At 38.4% G+C, this 23,528-nt stretch overlaps 4 protein-coding genes, 1 non-coding gene and 1 pseudogene across 5 annotated transcripts; 5 read left to right on the top strand and 1 right to left on the bottom strand.

Annotated features, from left to right (window-relative positions):
* Window positions 1–880: 880 nt before the first annotated feature.
* LOC17886906 (ABC transporter C family member 14) lies at window positions 881–6,479 on the top strand. The gene is made up of 9 exons (XM_006292634.2): window positions 881–3,396; window positions 3,482–3,568; window positions 3,650–4,396; window positions 4,482–4,646; window positions 4,742–5,036; window positions 5,136–5,656; window positions 5,734–5,797; window positions 5,885–6,124; window positions 6,222–6,479. The coding sequence occupies exons 1-9, from the start codon at window positions 991–993 to the stop codon at window positions 6,320–6,322; spliced, it is 4,626 nt and encodes a 1,541-aa protein (XP_006292696.1). The 5' UTR covers window positions 881–990; the 3' UTR covers window positions 6,323–6,479.
* Window positions 6,480–10,049: 3,570 nt separating this feature from the next.
* Window positions 10,050–11,496, top strand: LOC17885506 (RING-H2 finger protein ATL5). The gene has a single exon (XM_006292568.2). It carries the CDS (start codon window positions 10,305–10,307, stop codon window positions 11,004–11,006), a length of 702 nt encoding a protein of 233 aa, XP_006292630.1. The 5' UTR covers window positions 10,050–10,304; the 3' UTR covers window positions 11,007–11,496.
* Window positions 11,497–12,839: 1,343 nt separating this feature from the next.
* Window positions 12,840–14,165, bottom strand: LOC17885983 (proline-rich protein 3). The gene is made up of 2 exons (XM_006292214.2): window positions 13,525–14,165; window positions 12,840–13,421 (listed from the first exon to the last, which is right to left on the bottom strand). Exons 1-2 carry the CDS (start codon window positions 14,117–14,119, stop codon window positions 13,093–13,095), a joined length of 924 nt encoding a protein of 307 aa, XP_006292276.1. The 5' UTR covers window positions 14,120–14,165; the 3' UTR covers window positions 12,840–13,092.
* Window positions 14,166–14,855: 690 nt separating this feature from the next.
* LOC111830778 lies at window positions 14,856–14,987 on the top strand. Its single transcript, XR_002834120.1, has one exon. It is a non-coding gene; the product is annotated as a small nucleolar RNA snoR83 (small nucleolar RNA).
* A 2,660-nt stretch (window positions 14,988–17,647) lies between these two features.
* Window positions 17,648–19,009, top strand: LOC17886483 (annotated as a pseudogene).
* Window positions 19,010–20,181: 1,172 nt separating this feature from the next.
* LOC17886610 (putative two-component response regulator ARR20) lies at window positions 20,182–21,977 on the top strand. Its single transcript, XM_023783209.1, has 5 exons — window positions 20,182–20,386; window positions 20,513–20,665; window positions 20,771–21,130; window positions 21,213–21,301; window positions 21,426–21,977. Exons 1-5 carry the CDS (start codon window positions 20,182–20,184, stop codon window positions 21,975–21,977), a joined length of 1,359 nt encoding a protein of 452 aa, XP_023638977.1.
* Window positions 21,978–23,528: the final 1,551 nt, after the last annotated feature.

The raw sequence follows: 23,528 nt of genomic DNA, 5'->3' as shown, positions 1-23,528 counted from the left end.
TAGTAAAATATTAGAAATAAACTCTAACAAAAACTAATGTGTCTATATATACATATATTTTAAAAATTTTACCTAATTACTAATTTATAATATTATTGGGACCATATATTTACAAAAAAATTTCAAAAAAATTATTATCTTATTATTTTATCGAAATATGTCTAAAATTACACTGGTCCCAACTTAGGACCGGATAAATTTATTAATTTATAAAGATTATTAATTTATCGAGTATTAATTTATAGAGGTTTTACTATATATTGATATAAGTATATAACCATCAAAACTTCCCTAATCGTTTTTTTGTTTTCTTGGTTAGGTTTAAGACGTTTAGTGCTATTTCTTTATCATTCGATTGTCATTTTCCATAACCAAAAAGAAAAAACAAAAGGATGAAACAAACGTCACATGACTCACATGGTCCAAGGGGGGATATACGAATTCTAAACCAAGGTAGGGAGAGATCTCTCCACTAAACGTACTTAAATAATTTGTTTAGAAAGTGACATCCATTTTTCAAACTCCCCCAAATCAATAATGATTCGTTTGTCTCCACCCAATTTTATAACTCATCTCTTCACACGTGTCCCTGCTCGCTCATACAGTACTCAGTGAATCTTAATAATAATAATATCATTAAAAAATATTACTAATTTAGTTACTCTCACTTTGAGTCACACACTAACTAGTAGTCTAGTACGACTCTTGTCTTCTTCTTTCTCCTCTATTCGTTACTATATTTAATTAATTAATTAGATTGAAACAGCATTATGTATAACACACAGCAGCCTTTATTTGCTACAAATATTTTCCAACGATTATAAATTTATTTGATGCTTGTTAAAATAAACACAGTAGTAGTAGTAGTATAATTATGTTTTTCTTCTTTTTCTTGCATCACAACACATTTATAAGTTGACAACATACATCGTCGTCATTAATAATAAATTTAGAGATCTTCTTGAAGTTTATCTTCCGAGAGAGACGACGATGCGGTGGCTTTCTTCTTCTTGGGTCTCCGATCTCTCATGTTCTTCATCAGCAGTTGTAAAGCCATCTTCGTCTCTTCCATCTCTAATCCAATGGTTAAGATTCATCTTACTCTCTCCTTGTCCTCAGCGGCTTCTCTCCTCCACCGTCGATCTTCTCTTCCTCCTCATCCTTGTCTTCTTCGCTATCCAAAAACTCTGCTCTTCTTCTTCTTCAAGAATCAACAACGGTGACGCTGACATCATCTCAAAACCTCTAATCGGAAGAAGAACACGAACCAGAACAACCGGGTTGTTCAAAACGACAACCTTTGTAACAATACTCCTGTCGTTTTGCTCTCTCGTGCTCTGCGTTTTGGATTTCACCACTCGGGCCAACTTGAAGCCCGTTTATGCTCTGTTTTGGTTACTCCACGCCGTTACTAACGTCGTCATCGCCGTTTTGGTTCTTCACCAAAAAAGATTCGCATCTTCGACTCATCCTTTATCGTTACGAATCTACTGGGTTTGCAATTTCGCCGCCACAACTCTCTTCACCGTCTCCGGTATTCTCCGTCTCATCTCCGGCGATTCCGCCGCCGCGAGTCTAAGAGCAGACGACGTCGCCTCGTTTATCTCCTTCCCTTTAACCGCCGTTCTTCTCCTCGTCTCCATCAAAGGATCCACGGGACTAGTAGTAGTAACCAGTAGTGCCACGGTTCCGGCGAAATCAAACGACGTCGTATTGGAAAACGTTTCATTATTTGCATCAGCATCGTTCGTATCGAAAACGTTCTGGTTATGGATGAATCCGTTACTAAGAAAAGGCTACAAATCTCCGTTAAATCTCGACCAAGTTCCGACTCTGTCACCGGAGCACAGAGCAGAGAAGCTCGCCACTCTCTTCGAATCAAAATGGCCCAAACCACAGGAGAACTCGAGAAACCCCGTCCGCACGACTCTCATCCGATGTTTCTGGAAGGAGATCGCTTTCACGGCGGTTCTCGCCATCCTCCGTCTCAGTGTCATCTACGTCGGTCCGGTTCTCATCCAAAGCTTCGTCGATTTCACTTCCGGCAAAGGATCGTCGCCGTCACAGGGTTACCACCTCGTTCTCATCCTCCTTGTCGCCAAATTCGTCGAGGTCTTATCGACTCACCAGTTCAATTTCAATTCGCAGAAGCTAGGGATGCTTATTAGATCCACTCTCATAACAGCTCTTTACAAGAAAGGGTTGAAGCTAACCGGCTCGGCTCGTCAGAATCACGGCGTTGGTCAAATCGTCAACTACATGGCCGTTGATGCACAGCAGCTCTCTGATATGATGCTTCAGCTCCACGCAATTTGGCTCATGCCTTTGCAAGTAACTGTGGCTATTGTGCTTCTCTATGGTACTCTTGGACCTTCTGTAGTGACTACTATCATTGGTTTAACCGGAATTTTCATGTTCATTCTCTTGGGAACGAAACGAAACAATAGGTTTCAGTTTAGCCTGATGATGAATCGTGATTCACGGATGAAAGCGACTAATGAGATGCTTAATTACATGAGAGTTATCAAGTTTCAAGCTTGGGAAGACCATTTCAACGAGAGGATTCTCAAGTTTAGAGACATGGAGTTTGGTTGGCTATCCAAGTTTCTTTACTCCATCGCTGGGAACATCATTGTGCTATGGAGCACGCCGGTCTTGATCTCTGCGCTCACTTTCACAACCGCAGTTTTCTTGGGTGTCAAGCTTGATGCAGGCACGGTGTTTACCACAACAACGATTTTCAAGATTCTTCAAGAACCGATCAGGACTTTTCCGCAGTCTATGATCTCTCTTTCGCAGGCTATGATCTCTCTTGGAAGACTCGACGCTTATATGATGAGCAGAGAGCTGTCTGAAGAGACTGTGGAAAGGAGTCAAGGGTGTGATGGGAATGTCGCTGTGGAGATCAAAGATGGAAGCTTTAGTTGGGATGATGAGGACGACGTGCCTGCAATTGAGAACATAAACTTTGAGGTTAAAAAAGGAGAACTTGCTGCGATTGTAGGGACTGTTGGTTCAGGAAAGTCTTCATTGTTAGCTTCAGTTCTTGGCGAAATGCACAAGCTTTCTGGCAATGTTCGTGTTTGTGGGACAACGGCTTATGTAGCACAAACTTCGTGGATTCAGAATGGGACGGTTCAAGACAATATCTTGTTTGGTCTTCCTATGGATAGAGGCAAGTACAATGAAGTTCTCAAGGTTTGTTGTTTAGAAAAAGATATGCAGATTATGGAGTTTGGGGACCAGACTGAGATTGGGGAACGCGGAATTAACCTTAGTGGAGGTCAGAAGCAGAGGATCCAACTTGCGCGAGCCGTTTATCAGGAATCCGATGTGTATTTACTCGATGATGTCTTTAGTGCCGTGGATGCTCATACCGGTTCAGACATATTCAAGGTGAACACTTAATCTATCAGTTAAATTCATTAAAAAAGAAAAGCATAAAACTTAATCTTCTTTCTTGGTGATTGTGTTTCTGCAGAAATGTGTAAGGGGAGCCTTAAAAGGAAAGACTATCTTGCTAGTTACTCATCAAGTAGACTTCCTTCACAACGTTGATCGCATCTTGGTACAATTTGAAGGAACAAATATTAAAACTTATTTGAGTTGAGGATTTAGGAATTTGCTAATGAGTGGTTTCATTTTACAGGTTATGCGAGATGGTATGATCGTGCAATCAGGAAAATACGACGAATTAGTGAGCTCCGGGTTAGATTTTGGGGAATTAGTAGCTGCGCACGAGACATCGATGGAGCTAGTTGAAGCTGGCTCAGCATCAGCTACTGCAGCAAATGTGCCAGTGGCATCACCAAGAACAACACAGAGAACTATTTCAATAGAATCTCCCCGTTTACCACCAACACCAAATTCTCCTAAAATACATAGAACTACTTCAATGGAGTCTCCAAGAATACTTAGAACTACTTCAATGGATTCTCCTCGTTTGGGCGAGCTAAACGATGAAAGCATCAAGTCGTTTCTTGGATCCAACATCCCAGAAGATGGATCAAGACTGATCAAAGACGAAGAAAGAGAAGTCGGACAAGTGAGCTTTCAGGTTTACAAACTTTACTCAACAGAAGCTTACGGCTGGTGGGGAATAATACTTGTTCTAGTCTTCTCTGTGGCTTGGCAAGGTTCTTTAATGGCTAGTGATTATTGGCTTGCCTATGAAACATCAGCTAAGAATGAGATTTCATTTGACGCTACAGTTTTCATCCGCGTCTATGTAATTATAGCTGCTGTTTCCATCGTTCTTGTATGCATCCGTGCATTTTACGTCACTCACTTAGGCCTCAAGACCGCTCAGATCTTCTTCAAACAGATTCTCAACAGTCTTGTGCACGCACCGATGTCTTTTTTCGATACCACGCCATCGGGGAGAATTCTCAGTCGGGTTAGATTATTTCTCCATTTAAAATCTTGAAAACCAGGGAGATCTTTATTAAAATATAGTAGTCTCTTTTATAATGTTTTTGCAGGCATCTACTGATCAGACCAATGTGGATATCTTCATCCCGTTCATGATAGGACTAGTGGCCACAATGTATACTACTCTTCTCAGCATCTTCATAGTAACATGTCAATACGCTTGGCCAACTGTTTTCTTCATAATTCCGCTTGGATGGCTTAACATTTGGTATCGGGTAAGTGGTGAAAAGAGATGATAAATTGATTTCTGATGCTAGTAGCTCTTTGATATCCTGTGTTCAACCATCTGATTGACTTTTGGACCCAACAGGGATATTACCTTGCATCATCTAGGGAACTTACTCGTCTTGACTCGATCACCAAGGCCCCAGTAATCCACCATTTCTCAGAGAGCATAGCTGGAGTGATGACGATCCGATCTTTCAAGAAACAGCAGATGTTTAGGCAAGAGAATGTGAAGCGAGTCAACAACAATCTCAGGATGGACTTCCACAACAATGGTTCAAACGAATGGCTCGGATTCCGACTAGAGCTGATTGGGAGCTGGGTTCTCTGCATCTCTGCTCTGTTCATGGTCTTATTACCAAGCAGCATTATCAAACCAGGTATCAAAAACTGTAGAAACAAACCGACTAAAGCCTGTTTAGTACCAAAACCTTTTGTTTTCCTTATGAATAATATTTGTTGTTTGGGTTTCAATACAGAGAATGTTGGGCTTTCACTTTCTTACGGACTATCGCTGAACGGTGTTCTGTTTTGGGCAATATATCTAAGCTGTTTCATTGAGAACAAGATGGTCTCTGTTGAAAGAATCAAACAGTTCACTGATATTCCTTCGGAAGCGAAATGGGAGATCAAAGAGAGCCGTCCACCTCCAACTTGGCCATACAAAGGTAACATACGTCTCGAAGATGTCAAGGTGAGGTATAGACCAAACACGCCACTTGTGCTCAAGGGACTTACAATGGACATCAAAGGAGGAGAGAAGATTGGTGTGGTTGGAAGAACAGGAAGCGGCAAATCAACTTTGATTCAGGTCTTGTTTAGACTAGTGGAACCATCTGGTGGCAAGATAATCATCGACGGAATCGATATCTGCACTTTAGGACTTCATGATCTAAGGTCAAGATTCGGTATCATTCCTCAAGAACCTGTTCTCTTTGAAGGAACCGTAAGGAGTAACATTGACCCAACAGAGAAATACTCTGATGAAGAAATCTGGAAGGTTAGCTGTTTAAAGAGTTTTTTCCTATTCTTGATCCGACGTTTTATAAAAATTTGCTCTGTTTTTTCTGTTTACAGAGTCTAGAGCGGTGCCAACTGAAGGACGTAGTTTCTTCCAAGCTCGAGAAGCTCGATGCTCTTGGTGAGTTATAAAGTAATTTGTTACGAAAAAGTTGACATGTTTTGCGTGAGATGATGTTAACAATGGAGAATTCATATACTGTGACAGTGGCGGATAATGGGGAGAACTGGAGTGTTGGGCAAAGACAGCTACTCTGTTTGGGAAGAGTAATGCTGAAACGAAGCCGGATTCTGTTTTTGGATGAAGCAACTGCGTCCGTTGATTCGCAGACTGATGCTATGATCCAAAAGATCATAAGGGAGGATTTCGCAGCTTGTACTATTATCAGCATTGCTCATAGGATTCCTACTGTTATGGACTGCGATCGCGTTCTTGTCATAGACGCAGGTAAGAAAACAGATCACCCACAATTTTTTGGTGGATTAAAATAATGGAGTTGGATTCTTGACTAACTGTTGCGATTCCTTTCTTCTAAAAATTGTAGGAAAAGCGAAAGAGTACGATAGCCCAGTTCGTTTGCTGGAGAGACAGTCTTTGTTTGCTGCCTTGGTTCAGGAGTATGCTCTCCGGTCAGCCGGAATATGAGACCACACCTTCTTTTTATTTTGGCTATTTAGTTTCTTTTTGGTCAACTTAGTTGACCCAGCTCAATATAGTAATTATGAATATACTCATATTAGAAACTTGTAACCATTATTGTCTTTTATGGAAATAATCAATAATCACAAGTTTGTTTTGGCAATGCTCTCTATCTTTTATGGGAGATACTGTAACTCTTCTTTCCTAAACCATTAGGAGACTATATTGATATAGGGTGATCATAAGGTAACTCGAGTAGAAAAGTTTATGAGAAAAATACATAGAAGAGAAAGAGAGCTTGGTGACTCTTTTTTTTTTTTTTTTATTGTGGTCGGCAGAGATTCCGTAGGGAATATTCCGACGAAATGACATGATGTTAACAAGATTCATTTGCCTTCACTTTTTTTTTTCTTTGTGCACATTATCTAGTTTTGGATTATATCAAATATCTAAAAATTTACCTTTTGGGTTTTCTCTATCAATACATTTCATTAATCCCCCATCCCACGTACAAAAGTTACTCTTTCTTTTCTCTTTCCCCACGGCTTGTTCGTTAGTTAGGTTCACTGATTATAAACTTTGGATCATTGCGTCTCCATAACAGTGTGCTTTTTAAGCTAGCCTTCAATTTCCAACTGTAAAACTTTATCCGGATAAAAATAAAACAATTTACCAAAACCGTAAAGTAATTAAGTATTTGTTGGCTTGTTCTGCATGGCATCATCGCCTTTGCCTTTCTGTTTGCTTAAAGCGGGTAAGCGTTTATTATTGATTCGTTTTTATTAATTTTGGCCCAAAATAAAATAAAAGAAGAAGAATGTCCCCATATATTTGCCTATAATAATTAAAAAAAATAAATAAACAAATAAATAAAGTAAAATAAAGCTAAAGTTGAAAATTTTTCTTTAAGTAAAGCACTATGAAAAAGGGGAGATGAATGAGCTGGCCACGAACTTGTCTCGCGAAGTGTAAACTTCACTGGCTGTTTACATCATTTATTTACGACTTTCACACGGGTTCGGTTGATTGTAAAAATATCACAACTCCTTTAAAAAGTTTGTACGTTTTAGCCATTAGAGTGTATATACATAAGGTTTTTAGAAGACAAATTAATCAGCCTAACACGCTTAACACTATTCCAACACCCCTATTATGTTGTGGCCTGTGAGCCTTGCAGTAACTTTTGTAATCATTGTGAAACACTACTACTAATTACATCTTAATTTTTATTTTTGTTTTGTTAATAACTTATGAACCCACTCTTACTTTTCTTAAATTATCCATTTTTCTGTCTAACTCTTTTTTCAAATGTTTCTTTTCATTTTTTCTATTTTCTTGACTATTAAGAAACCTGTCAACTTTAATTCAGTTTTGGTGGATAATCCTGTCAATGGTATTTCTTTTTTTAAAATAAAAAGCTGATAATCTATATTGCATATATTGATATTCGAATTGAAATTTTAGCTACTTTATCATAAACTGAAAATATATTAATACAGTTTGTGTAGGAAAATAATATAAAGGTTGTATACTATGCTGAAAAAATGAAAAGTAAAAGAAGAGTAACTTTCATCCTTTTATACTTTCATCAGACGTACACAAAAAAAAGTATGTGATATTTTATTTTCATGTTATCTCCCGCACGCGCACGGCACATGGGAGCTATATAGTCTCTTGTTGAGGGTTTTCTCACAAGTTGTAGAATGTTTTGACCAATGGCCGACCTTATCCTTTTTTTTTTTTTTTTCAGACTACTTGTTTACTTTTGAGTTTTGACTGACCAACCAATTGAAAAATAAAAATACTCAACGTGGAAACAAGTCTAATTATTACACCCTTAATTTCTCCCCTTAAACCAAAACAAGTTATTTGCAATACATACGTCGTGTCTCGTGTAGTACGATAGTCAAAATGTTTATGGGGTCAGTTAGATCGAGTTTTGGTTTGATCGTTGATTGATCTGCAAGGAACGACGCCAACAAAATCAAATGACAACTGGAGTTATGTGCTCTTTCTTTTCTTCTAGTATATGGAATCTTGCCGCAACTACAGTCACAGAAAAAAGAACACACACCCATGTAGTAACAATATTTTATGTTACATATTTAGAAGCATGCGAAGGTTTGTGACTTTGTTGCAATCCAAGTGATCCCACAACGAACGTATACGTACGTGAAATTCTAGACTCTGTACGTATAAGAGTATTTGGTATACATACATGCTTTATTAATTTGACTACAAATAAAGGACCACCGGTGAAGCTAGCAAGAGATTGAATTGGAATATTCCGTACGAGTGTAGTGGTCTTGAGGAAATGATCGTCGAGCCATTTTGAACCGTTAATGGCCTTTATCTACTATTAAGTTCTTAGAAAGATCTTTAGATATTTAATACAATTGTCCAGAAAGAACTATTACGTTATAACAAAATAAACAAAAATTGTAAAAAGAGTTGAAAACCAAGGAAAGTGGAAATACGACTGAGAGGAAAAAGAAAGAGAAAGAAGAATTGCAATGTTATTTAAAGGAGAAACAAGACACACGAAAGGAAAAAAAAAAAAAAAAAAAGGTTAATGCATCACAAGGTCGTTGGCAAGGAAGGGCCACTTTTTATAAATAAATTAAGAAAATCCTCATCACGACAAAAGTTTTAGTAGGTTTCTGATGTGTAAAACGGTCTTAAAGTCATGTTTTGAAAGAGACTCAAAGTTATACTGTAGTTGACGGAAAATTATACATAAACAAAAAAATTATTAGAGAGAAACAAAAGAAGAAGAAATATATAAAGCATATTTTTTTTTTTAATTAATACAATAAAAGAAAGACAGAAATAAAAGAGCCGTCGGATTGGGACAGTCTCTCTCTCAGTCTTAGCATTGAAGCAAAAGAAACTTTAGAAAACGCTCGAGCGAGTTAATTAATAAGCTACAGTCTCCCCCCATGACCCATGGAAATCCAAAAGCTATTATTATTCCCTTACTAGATTTTTATGGTTTTTTTTAGTTATGCAATGCATACTTAATATATTTCGCCTTTTTTTCTTTCGTTTCATTTTCCTCGCTTATATTATTATTGCGCTTAATTATTATGGTATTGCTCAATGTGTTATATAATGCATTTCCTTAAATTTTGGTAAATTTTCTCTGATTTTATAATGTTTATGGATTTTTTTTTTGGTAATTCCTATAAAAAAAAAACAGTTTGGAGAAATGCAGGATAGTATAATTTATCAGTGTGTTTAACCATATATAGTCATTTATTTGTGAGTTTTCAAACATTCCTTTTGGTAAATCGCATATTATAGTTTAAGTTTACGACAAAATATTTATAATTAAATTCTCAAAAAAAAAAAAAAAAAAAGAGAGATTTGGTGAGGAAGATGTTAAAAAACGTAAAAAAGCAAACTACGGTCAAAGAGTTGCTCAAAGTATGTCTCCACGATATTTTATGAAGGACTCACATCTAACAACAACACCAAGTGGGTTCAAAGCTCTCTCATGTAGCTATTACACGAATATATATATATATATATGTTCTATATGATGAAAAGAACACAACACAACAAAACAAAAGTCGCAAAAGTATTTATCACCTTTTAAAATCTATTTATCTTTATTCATATTAGCAAATACATATAATCTCGTTAAACGTTAACTTAGTTGAGTCGGAAATCAAGAAGAAATCCCAAAACCAAAAAAACAAACATATACATTAATAATAGAAAAGGAGATTTTATTTTTAAAATAAAATAAAAAAGCAAAGAAGACCCAATAATTCTTTTAGTATAGGTTTTGGTTGTTGTCTATAAATAAAGAAGATTCAAACACACAGAAACATCATCAAAGCACATTGGAAACTTCTCAACACTCTCTCTCTCTCTCGTCTTCTTCGTTTCACCCACTCACTTCATTCATTCATTCTCTCTCTCTCTCTCTCTCTCTCTCTCTCTCTCTCTTTACTTCTCCCTCTTTTATCTCTTCTCTAAAACAATGGGAAACGTGTTTGACAGTAGCAAGACGATATGGGGAAGCATGAACCACGGATCGTCACGTTACGCTCTTAACGGCAAAATCATGCTTGCTTCCGTAATCATCCTCTTCGTCGCCGTCATTTTAATCCTCTGTTTCCACAGCTACGCCAGATGGTTATTCCGCCGTCAAAACCGCCGTATTCGCCGCCGCATCAGTGCTCACCTCCGATCACTCTCCGCCGCTCGAGACCCCACCCAATCCTCCTCATCCCTCTCTCCTCTCGATCCCACGGTGCTCGAGAAGATCCCTATCTTCGTCTACTCCGTCAAAACCCACGAATCTCCACTTGAAGAGTGCTCTGTTTGCTTGTCGGAGTTCGAAGAGGACGACGAAGGACGTGTCCTTCCCAAATGCGGCCACGTCTTCCATGTTGACTGTATCGACACGTGGTTCCGGTCCAGATCCAGTTGTCCGCTTTGTAGAGCTCCGGTTCAACCCGCACAGCCGGTTTCCGAATCCGAACCGGTTCCTGCCGTGTTTCCATCCGCTAAGCCAATTGAGGATACCGAAGCCGGAAGTTCGTCCTCATCGGACGAATCCGAATCATCGACGCCGTCCTCATCCTCCGGTTCGCCGGTGAGGTTTCCGATGGAAGCTTGTGAGAGAGCACCACCAATAGATTTAGTCGGTATAATTGTGGAGATTCCCAGAGAAATCTAGGATTCTAATTCGGGTATACCCGGAGAAAACGGGTCGAATAACCGGGCTTCATTGAAAAGGCTATGGAGAGAGTATTTGATCACTTCCTCTCTTCTTACAAAATTGGACAGTGATTGAATCCGACCCGGTGTTCTGGGGGCGGGGGCGGGCAGAATCGTATTACTGGCATGGAAGACGACACGTGGCGTATTGGAGATCCACGTGGCTATCTTCGGGGACGTTTGCTTTACAGGGAGACGGTGTTTGGAAAAGAAAAAAAAATGAACGGCAGTGACGTATAAAGTAACGGAGCCGTTTGATCAATGTATATACGAGATGGTGTCGTTTTAAGTAGAGAGAAGCAAATCGCTAAGCGAATTGCCCTCTCCCCCACAAAAAACTATTCTCTTTGTTTTTTCTTCTCTCCTTCTCTAAAAAAATGGTTGATCAGAGAAATGTAACTAAAATAAGTGATGCAAGTAATCAACAAAGTCATTTGATCGACACTTTATCTTTGCTTCTGTAGTTACAATTTTAAAGCTTATTCGTTATTAATTCCACCTTAAATGTTGTTGTATAGAATTGTGAAGATTAATCCTATCTACTATGTTTTTTTGTTGTTGTCACAATGTTGCTCCAACCGTAAAACTATAGGCCGTGTATAATGGATACACAATGCAAATCATTCGATATTTCCGAGGATTTTACGTGATGCTTTTCGGCTAATATTGGTTTATTAGTTTTACAAGTTACATTACAACTAAAGCAGCTTTGGAAACTAATTGATACTAGTACAATATGCAATTGTGGTATTAGGTGCTACTAGGTAGGATGGAGTTTTGACTACGTAGAGACACGTACACAAACTGACGTGGAGTCAAAAGACTCGGAAGATGGGTGGACCATCCGACCGACTCGCGTGCAGTGTGCATGGGTAAGGAAAGTGGGATCTGATTCATATTCTTAGTTTTTTTCTCAATATACAAACTATAACGACGAGGCACTACACTACCTTTTTAAGTTTTAAAAGCTATTTTTGGTGCACATGTCTCCGATTTTCATATTGATTTGTAGGGACAAAATTACCAATTACTTATACATGTATGTTGATATATAACATGTCGACCAAAAATGTTTGTTAGGTGATATTTGACTATCAATCGTCTTTCTTTATACAACCCATACTCGTGTTATAAAGGAAATAAAAATAAAAGGAAGACATTATAATTCACATTAGTAGAGACGTACGTAAGTCGTCGTTCGGTATGTAAGGAATAGATTTTGATATAATTCGAATTTTTATACACAGTTTCAATTGTAGAGATTAATCGTTATCAGGCGACAAAAGTAGCCGTTGGTATTATTTGGAGAGGACAAAGCCAACATGTTGACACTTAGACTGACCTTAGGATAATCGTGCAGCAAGATCCTGGTGCACGGCGCATTATTTAGTATTTATTTGACAAGGCGCGCAATATAAGAATTTTAGTTCTGTGACGTAATTTACAAGTGCGAGACTTGGTCGGACGATTAAAGTAAAGGTCGCTGATTCATGGCTCTCATGTAATTGAACTATATAACTGCCCAAAAAAGCAAAAAAAAAAGTAAATGGAACTATATATATAATCAGTTAATTAATTATGTCGTACAATTCATCTATGCTTAATGACTAGAGCATTGAACTCATTAACTAAACAACTCGTTGTTTATGCGTTCAACACGTGTTGACGTAGTGGCCACAAATTTTTTTTAAAAGTTCTTTTACCAGATAACTTTTATCAGCCACTGATCCACAAATAATATAATACAACGTATATATTAGTTTTCATATATACTGTGTAGTGTGTATATAAGTAAGTAATCGCATAATCAAACATTAATTGATGTTATTCTTACAATTTTATTGTATAAAATAAAAAGCATAACCAAAAAGATAGATTGCATTGGGAATGCAGCGTATCAAATGGAATCGGAAGATTCGGAACAAACAAACAAACAAATGAACATTTTGAAGGAGGAAAAAAAAATTTGATTTAAGTGACATCTCATATAATGCATGCATGCAAGGAAGATGATCATCATATTCATAATAATATGATCATCACGATCAATATTTGGGAGTGGCGGGAGCAGCCTTAGGACCGGTGTAGTAGAAAGGTCCGACGCTGAAGAGCTTCAAGTTTTTGTCGGAGTAGAAACGGTATCCGTACAACGACAAGGGAACTCCTGTAAGACCCTTGTTGACATTTGTCGGGTTCTTGCAAGTCTCGATCGGAGATGTGTAAAGCTTGACACGGCAGTGAGCTAGATCCTTGATGTCGGTCAAGGAGACGTGGAAGTATCCCTTAGAGTCAGTGGGATTACTGTAGATGACAACCTCGTTCTTGTTTTTCCCGTATGATGATGGGTCGGAGCACACGATCTGTACCTTTGCTCCTACGTAAATTTAATATAGAAATCGAAAGGTATATGATTAATTAGACACACTTTGCTGTTAATATTTAATCAGGGAGGCTTTTAATAAAGTATGTATTCAAACCTAGAATAGGGTAGGTTTTGTAGCCGTTTTTGCATAGGACGATGCCATCAACAGCCTTAAGAATCTCTGGGACGTAGGGCTTGGTGGGTGGAGTGTAGGTTGGCTTTGGTACATATGGAAGAGGAGGAGAAGAATAGCTTGGAGACGTTTTGTAGACGGGAGGCGAGGGTGTAGGCTTGTAAACCGGTGGGGTGTAAACCGGAGGTGGGATAGTTGGTTTAGTGTAAACCGGAGGTGAGAGAGTAGGCTTGTAAACCGGTGGGGTGTAAACCGGTGGAGGGATAGTTGGTTTAGTGTAAACCGGAGGTGAGAGAGTAGGCTTGTAAACCGGTGGGGTGTACACCGGAGGAGGGATAGTTGGCTTAGTGTAAACCGGTGGGGTGTAAACCGGAGGAGGGATAGTTGGCTTAGTGTAGACTGGAGGAGGAAGGGTAGGCTTGTAAACAGGTGGAGTATAAACCGGAGGTGGAAGGGTGGGTTTGTGTTCCGGTGATTTGTAAACCGGAGGAGATGAGGGAGAGTAGTAATCGGCGGTGGCAATGGTAACCAAGGAGAGGATGAGGCAAATGGCAAAGGAGGCGCGTGAGATCGCCATTGTGGGAGCGTTTGGCTTTGTCTTTTGCCTTAAGCTGGTTCCTTGTTTTTTTTGTGTATGAATTGGGGTGAGGAAGACGATTTCATCAAATGGAGTTTTATAGTACTAGTATTTTGAATTTGAAACAAATAATAAAGAAATGTTTTATCTTCGAATGTGACAAATTGGTGATAATCATGTTTGGGATTCTCGTAGTGTAATGCACGATCAAAAAACATGTTGGCCATTCTACAAATTACAACCATATGCGCACGCACACACGCCAACCAAAGGATCGAAGAAATGAAAATGACGTTTAACTGGGCTCGGAAAAATTGATAGGCCCACGAACTTATCTGGTTAAGAGGATCTAAAAGCATGCATACTCGCTCAACGACAAATGGGCCCAATTAAACCAAAAGACCCAAATATCGAAAGCTAGAAACCCTAAATTGATGAAACTAGTATAAATATTTGTCGTCACCTCGATTTTAATCAGAAGCCGCAGCAGCGGCCACAGACTGACTAATGGTCGGAGATTTGTTGGTTTTTTCAGAGCGATCAGTTTCTCTCTTTTTGATATATTGTCTTGTTCAGATAGATCTTAATCTTTGAGACTTCCTCTTTATCTTCCTGGTCTTGTCATATGCTTAGGCAATTAGTTTTGCAGCTCGTAGAGTAGTTTTGACTTTTGTGGTTTTCAATTGTTTCGAATTAAAGAACAAAAAAAGGAGAGATTTGAAAAGGGCCTCTCTTAATCCCAGCTAAGTTGGATAAAGTACTTAATCTGATTCATGTGAGGCCTAAACCAAAGCTGCAAGTTTCGCTGATAATACCTTCTTCTTTTTTACTCCCAGAAGGTGTTTTATTAGTAACTCTGCTTACATTTCTGTTCCCTACTTTTCAATCTGATTTGGTTTTAACTTGCCTTTTAATTTTGTTTTGGTTGTTTGCTGATCGTATTATCCAGTTTATAGGTCTGATTACTTCAGTATACTAGCAATAAGCTTTAGAGAACATTGTGTGTTTGTTGATTAGTAGTTTATGTTGTCTTATCTTGATTAGCAGTTTAGGAATGATCGTATTATTCAGTTTGTGTCTTATATTTCTGATCGTATACATGTTTTTTTTTTTTTTTTTTTTTTTGCTAAAAGTGTAAATATTCATTTAAATGAAAATGTTTAGGTTTACAATCATGGATTTTAAACCTATAGAATTGGTCCCATGGCAAAAAAAAAGATAAAAACATGGAAGCAAATTTCAATTGTCCATCGACTCAACCTATGCAATGAAGCAAACGGTGTCAGATGAAGTGATACATGATTATGAAGATCATTGACGATAGATATTGTAAAGATAACAAAGACGAAGACCCCTACAAATCGTATACATGTTGATTTGTAGCGTCTATGTTGTAGTCATATATTTTGATGCCCATGCGTAACTATATATATGCACTAAACTCAAAAGTTCGAAGTAATTTTAGTTGATAACAAAGCGAAGAAATAAACGCATGGTCTAATTGTTCATTAAGATAAAAACAAACAACGATTAAAACTCAGTCAACCGGAAGTTTACAAGTTTTGACTTTGAACTTGTTGGCCTTCTATTAGTCCACACTTGTCAACCTGGTCATTTCCGTACTTTCTTGTTTCTCAAGAAACCTTTTCATTTGACTTTGTCTCCATAGTTAAGTTTGCGGCTCAGCAACCTAGCAATTAACAGAAAAAAGACTGGGGCTCATCATATCACGTCTCGTTCGGTAACGGTCCATCATCACATGAGTGGGATCGTCACTAAGCCAAGGACACCTAGAAAGTCAGAAACACAGTTGAAGAAGAGAAATCTTTATTATTGTTGACGAAATGGATATTATACAATAAATCTAGACAGTGAGGAACAAAAGATTCAATTGTATATTATATTAGATCCCTTGTTAAGAAGAAACCAACGTCTGCTCTGTACTAATATAGAGAGGTGTTGAAAACAACATTCAATCGTTTGTACTTTGTAGTGACAAGATCCACAAGTCTTAACAAACCTTTCAATAGGCCACAAAGCAGAGAAACAAAGATAAAAAATAATATCTTTCCTCATACTCTCTCATAACAGATTTACATTGGAATTCCAAGAAAAAATGAAGCTTCCATTAACCTGAACAGCACGGTACCAACTCTGTCTGCAAACAGGGGATAAAGAAGTTACCCGAGAAGATCCAACTACAATGGGGTGAACCCTTTCCCATGGTCCTCACGTCTCTGGAACAAGAAGAAGAAGAGAGAGTTTATAGGGAAAACACCACGATGCAAAGGATAGGCAATTCAAGATTCAACAACACAACACTAACTACAAACCCAGAATCCAGTTCTTGCGACCAAAAGAAAGAAGCAAAGAGAGTCAGGATTTATCCCACCACCTTGCTGATCAAATGGCGATCAGAGTGAAATCTAACAAGGGCGATCGGAGTGAAATAGAGCGCGCTCTCCCAGAATCCAATTTATCACCCATCTCGGTTCGTGAGTTTCGAACCTGCAATCTCTAGCAAATAAAATATATACAGATATAATAAGAATAAATATATATAGTCAGTCAGAACACTAGATATAATAGAGAAAGTAAAAGATGACAAGGTTCATGATGATTTGTCCCAACGACGTTCTGGAAACTCTCAAGGTGTTTGTCACCATCAACGTGGATACTTTGAGGATGCTTGTCGCCGAAACCTTGATGATTGGTATCAGTGTCAACGCCATCAAAATCACGGAGATGACAAACATTTTCTTTCTTCTTTCTTCTTTCTTCTTTCTTCTTTCTTCTTTCTTTCTTTGTGTTTTATACTTTCTTCCGTCTTTGGCTTTAATATACATAGATAGATAGATTCATTATATAAGACATTTCTCCCAATGCATTGTGCGTACTATTACTGATTGGCGATTTGTTTTCATCCATTAATTTTATAATTGTAAATATCAATTTTTGGATTAAATATGGGATATATAAAATGAAAACAAAATAAAGTGTAGAACTTTCTATTTATTCTAAAAAATGGAAATTTAGTATCATGGTAACATTTTAACTGAAATTATCATCACTAGGTAAGAATGAACACAAATCGAATCTTACGAATTTTTATGATATCATGTCTTTCGTTTCGTTTCGCTTCCTTCCGTCCAAATTAATATATTTTTCCACTAATCATACATTTTTTTTTTTTAATTATTATTAGTAGTTTGGTCTCTGGGTCTTGAGTTAGAACACGAACAATTGGGCCGTGGTGGATCTTAAAGGGCCTACTCCCTTGATTATGTGCCTCCCAGCTTGGGGCCTCAAGTAGTCCTATAAACGGCTAAACGTAAACTCAAAACCGAGTTGAAGAAGGAATCAACCAAAGTCGTAAAGAAGTCCTAATCCTAGTTGGATTAGAGATAGATGGCGAAACCCCTATATAAAGACAGCACCACGAGCACAAGTTTATACATAATTTTTTCTTACCAAAGCAAATCTAAATCTTGCAGAAAGATAGATTTTGATAAACCGTTTGAGAAAGTAATGGGAAGTTTCTTTCGCGCAGTAAAACCGTTCTTGGGGTTCGTGCCAGAGGTAGAGAGTGGTTTGGAGAAGAAGGTTCCGTTGAGGACGAAGGTCATCTACACTCTGACCACTCTCTTCTTGTTTCTCGTTTGTAGTCGGCTTCCTCTCTACGGCATACACTCCACGACCGGTGCGGATCCGTTCTACTGGATGCGTGCCATTCTTGCATCGAGCCGTGGCACCGTCATGGAGCTAGGTATCGGTCCCATCCTCACATCAGGGCTCGTGATGCAGCTATTGACAGGCTCAAAGATCATTCAGATCCCCGAGGAGGATCGTGCTCTAGCGCAGAAGCTTCTTGGCCTTCTAATCACCGTTGGTCAAGCCATGACATATGTTCTCTCTGGAGTCTACGGTCCTGTTGCGCAGCTCGGTGTCGGAAACGCAGTACTCATCGTCCTCCAGCTTGTCTTCGCCGGCATCATCGTTATCTGCCTCGACGAGCTTCTCCAAAAGGGATACGGTCTTGGCTCCGCGATCTCCCTTTTCATAACGACCAGTTTCTGCGAATCCGTTATCTGGAAAGCGTTTAGCCCCGTCATCATCAGCAATACACACTCTAGACCCGAGTTCGAAGGCGCTCTGATCTCGCTCTTCCATAACCTGATCACCAAGTCCAGCATCCGACAAGCTTTCTTCAGGCAAAGCCTTCCGAACGTTACAAACTTGCTCGCAACGGTTTTGGTCTTCCTCATCGTCGTCTACATCCAAGGTTTCCGCGTTGTCTTGCCAGTTAAGTCAAAGGATTACCGCCGTGGCCAACAGGGATCAGGCTACCCGATCAAGCTATTCTACACCTCCAACATGCCTATCATTCTCCAATCTGCTCTCGTTTCAAATTTCTACTTCATCTCTTTGCTTCTTCACCGCAACTTCAGTGGAAACTTCTTGGTGAATTTACTTGGGCAGTGGAGAGATTCCGTACCAGTCGGTGGTCTCGCATACTTGATCACAGCTCCAACAAGCTTGGCGGATATGGCTGCTCATCCCTTACACGCACTCTTCTACATAGTCTTCATGCTCTCTGCTTGCGCGTTTCTCTCAGCGACGTGGATTCAAGTCTCGGGGTCTTCTGCTAGAGACGTGGCTAAACAGCTCAAGGAGCAGCGCATGGTGATGGCCGGACACAGAGACACCCATCTGCACAAGGAGCTCAACCGTTACATCCCAACAGCAGCCGCCTTTGGAGGAATGTGCATTGGTGCACTCACTGTTCTCGCCGACCTCACCGGAGCCATTGGCTCAGGGACCGGAATATTGCTCGCCGTCACAACCTTATATCAGTTCCTCGATACTCTTGACAAGGAAAAAACTATCTAGTGAGGCCTGCCTGCACAATGTTCTTGTTGAAACATCAATTACTTCCTAGTTAAGATCGATGTAACTTTTTTAGGTTTTTATTTCCAAGTGCACATTCCTTTCATGTCCCTTAGTAATAATAATAATAATGACAAATTTCTTGAGAAACATCAAACATGTCTGTTCTACCCAAATATGTATGTGGATGGATACCACCGAATTTTTACCTTCTTCCTCTGTTCCTCTGTTTTTTTTTATCTTGTTAAATCCTCTGTTTTTATTTATACACAGTACTCTGTTCCTCTGTTCTTATATATACATTAAAAGAGAAGAGATGCAAGCGAGCGACTAGATATAACGTTAACGCATCAATTACACCCAAAAAATATACTATAGCAATTTAAAGTATATGGAAATATGAAAAAATTATCTACACCACTATTTCATTACTCAATCAATTCTATATGATCAGAAGAGCAACATCATTCATAACAACTTGAATCTGCTTGTTGATTTTAGGTTAAAAAGCTTATCGTAGCAGTTACTTAATTCAGGGAAAGATTATCCAGAAATGAAAAATATAACACGATGAAGAAGAACATACTCATATAAATTTTCTCTATGTATATTTTTTGAAGTACGTACGTACGCATATTTTACAATTTTCTTATTGGTCAAAGTAGTAGTCAAACCATCAACGAGTCTGCACAAAAACGAACCAATGGGCCGGGTAAATTTTAATGGACCTAATTCCACAATCACATAGCTACCAAGTAAACGGTTAATATGATAAAAGCGAAACGGTTAATACATAAAACAATACCTCTATTCTTTCTTTAATTTTACTCTCTTTTTTTTGTAGTTGTTTTCAAAGATAAACACGAGAGTTTGTGTTGTTATTGCCCTAAAACACTTCTTTTAATCCAACAAAAAAGTTATATTGGATAATTATTGAAAAGAAAGTCACCTTTTTTTTGGTTCAGCGAAAAAAGGAAGTCTATAAGCTAACAATTAAGAGCAGTATATATACTTTCCAATATTCAACTTCTCGCACGTGACCTACATATATACATAGCTAGTTTTTCGCACGCTCTTAAAACTCTCTCTCTCTCTCTCTCTCATCCTTCTTCAATTCAATAATTTTCTCTTTACTTGCGCTTCAAGCATTCATAGATTAGACTCTGTTATCTTTAATGTCAGTTCCATCAAACATACTCGACGAGATCTCTGGCAACTTGCGAAAAGATGTACTAGTTTGTGATGATGAGATTGAATCTCCTATTGAGGACGATGATGACGAAGAGTTCCCGACGACCACTATTAGGGTTCTTTTGGTCGATGCAGATTCCAATTCTTCACTCCTCATGAAGAATCTCATGGAACAGTACTCCTATCAAGGTATTTTGTTAGATTTAGCAATAGGGTTTCTCTTTATGTTTCCTTGACGAATTAGGGTTAGTTAGGGTATTTTAATTAAAGGGTTTAGGGTTTTACGTTAATTTTTGTTTGGTAATTGTGTTTCAGTAACGAAACATGAGAAGGGAGAAGAGGCTATGGCTTTCTTGATGAAGAGTAAGCAAGAGATTGATCTCGTAGTTTGGGACTTCCATATGCCGGATATCAATGGACTCGATGCTCTCAAAACCATTGGTAAAGAGATGGATTTACCTGTAGTAAGTAAGTATATATGCGTTTATACCAATACTTCTTTTTTTTATCATATATACGTATACCGTTATAAGTAGATATCTAACCTTGCATATGTGAATTATTCGTGTCAAGTCATGTCTCATGACCACAAGAAGGAAACGGTGATGGAATCGGCCAAGAACGGCGCGTGTGACTTTCTTGTGAAGCCGGTGAGCAAAGAGGTCACTGCAGTTCTATGGCAACATGTTTTTCGCAAGAGGATGTCAAAATCTGGTTTAGATAAACCGGATGAATCAGAAACGGTTGAATCAGATCCGGATGAATACGACGATTTAGGGCAAGACAATCTCTATCAGAGCAACGGAGAAGGCTCCGGAAACACTTGTGATCAAAAAGGTGACAAGTCTAAGTTCAAGAAACCGCGGATGTCGTGGACTCCTGACCTTCACCAGAAATTTGAAGCAGCTGTCGAAAAAATGGGCAGCGTTGAGAGTAAACTAATCTTAATTTGCGTCAATAGTAAGTTTCTTGAGTACAAAATATATAAACACTTACCTTTTTATGTATTTGGCAGAGGCTTTTCCGAAGCAGATTCTGAAATGCATGCAAGAAGAAATGAATGTCCAGGGGCTCACTAGAAACAACATAGCCAGTCATCTTCAGGTAATTAATATCTATACCAAAATTGTCTTTGTTTTTTCTCCTTTTAGGTTCCTTTTGTTGTTTCTTTGGTGACAAGAAACCTTTAACTATTAGGGCTAATAATTTACAGCTATTGCGATGGCAGAAGTATCGTCAGGGTGCCAATAAAAAGACTAGCGCTTCGCAGGAGACCCGAGAAGATTCTGGGTGGCGTAACGCCGGTCAAGACCCCCCTCTGGTAGCTTCTAATCCGCCCCTAAACTCGAACGTCAATCTCCAAAGTAAAGGAACATTTTTCATGAACGACCAAGCCGTGCCTAGAACATCATATTTCATGAACGATCAAGTCGCGATGAACCCCACGACCCAGTATTCATCAAACGGTTACCTGCCGATGAACAGCAACAACTACTTCATGTCCAACCATTTCACTTACATTGACCAATTCCAGCAGCAGCCGCCGCCGCAACCACAGTACCTCCCTTCTCTAAATCTGTCCTCCAGGCTAACCAAGCAAGAAGTTGCAGGACACATGCCGCCAGCCATGGAAAATTCAGATCCGCTCATCTATAACTCTTGTTTCCCTTTCGATCAGGACGAGTACTTCCCACTTGTAGGGTTTAACAACAACAATCGTGAGCATTTCCCACCTGCAGGATTCAACAACAATTTCGATCATCAGATTGGTCGAAATTGAATTCTCCAGTCTAATGTGATCGCACCATTCTTCTATATCTAGCCCCTGATTTATTTGACTCGTTCGTAGAGGATCTTTTATTATATCCTACAAACGCGAATAGCAATACCTCGTTGCTATTTGTGGTTGGAGCATGCACTACTTGTTCTTTTTTACTTTGGTCGAACCTACATGTTTTAATAGTTCACTATATATATATATAGATTAATCACTTTGCGTAGAGATATTAGTTGATTTGATGATTGGGCAGTCTCAGTGGCAACATTGACAGTAGTAGTCAATGTCTTCGAATTACGTACTTTTTTGTATTCAGACGCTCAGAGGCTTTCTTTCAAAAGGTTCTTTAATAGTCAACGAAATACTAAAGAGAATCCCATAAATTACCATGTTTTATTTTTCTCTTTTTATTAACTATCTAGACTAATGAATATAGTATATACTACATACGAAACAAAATTTACGACTGAACATTGCGAATTCATTTTATAGTATCCAGGCTTTGCATATTTAAGTTGTTAACTTTGTGATCATAATAATGAAATTTAAAGTACGTATATGCGTTGAGAATGGGCCTTGGGAGATGATATTATTTTTGTGTGTGGATAAGGATAAGTATTCTGGCCCATTGGGTTATGTGTTCTTTAAGATTTAACACAAAATTTAACGACTAGTTAAGCACTATTGTTATGTGAGTTTACCGAGCGTCTGGAAGGCAAAAAAATGAAACGATCGAGAATCCAATTCCTTAAAAACAAACAACTTATTGCTTATACAAGAGAGAAAACAAATATATTGATTTCAGCATGAGCGAGCCTGCAGTGTTTTATGTATTGTCTGTCTACAGTAAAAAGCTTCATTTGTCCAATATGGATTATGGATGATGAAGAGTATAGCATTGTGGGGAGGATAACGATGAGAACGAACTTATTAACACTTTGATATGAAAGAATAGAATTCTCATTAATGAATCATAAGACTGTACAAGAGTATTTATATGTACATGTATATTAAGAGTAGGAATAAGCTAAAGGAAACCTTATCCTATTCTAAGTATACAATATAAACATTATATGTTAATATACCTCCCTCAAACCGAACGATCTTTAGGAGTATAAAGGTTTGAAATCGACATACGACCAAGTAAATTATGAAAAGGACCCGGCTGTAATGGTTTGGTGACTATATCCGCCAGTTGATTGCAAGAAGACACATGGAAGAGCTTCAAGAACCCATTCTTGATCTGATCCCTTGTCGTATGACAGTCAATTTCCACATGCTTTGTTCTTTCATGGAAAACTGGGTTTGTGGCAATGTATACAGCTGACTTGTTGTCACAATAAAGCTTGACTGGTGAATCTTGAGTGATATAAAGATCCTTCAGCATCTGATTGAACCATAACAACTCCTTTGTGGTTTGTGCCATACTTCTATACTCAGCTTCTGTACTACTTGAGCTGACCACATCCTGCTTCTTTGATTTCCATGATATCAAAGAAGAACCAAGAAAGATGCACATACCAGAAACTGACCTTCTTGAGTCTTTACATGTGC

Source organism: Capsella rubella, unplaced genomic scaffold, assembly GCF_000375325.1.
Source record: "Capsella rubella cultivar Monte Gargano unplaced genomic scaffold, Caprub1_0 scaffold_5, whole genome shotgun sequence".
Lineage (NCBI taxonomy): Eukaryota > Viridiplantae > Streptophyta > Magnoliopsida > Brassicales > Brassicaceae > Capsella > Capsella rubella.
This window is presented reverse-complemented; position numbering and strand designations above follow the sequence as displayed.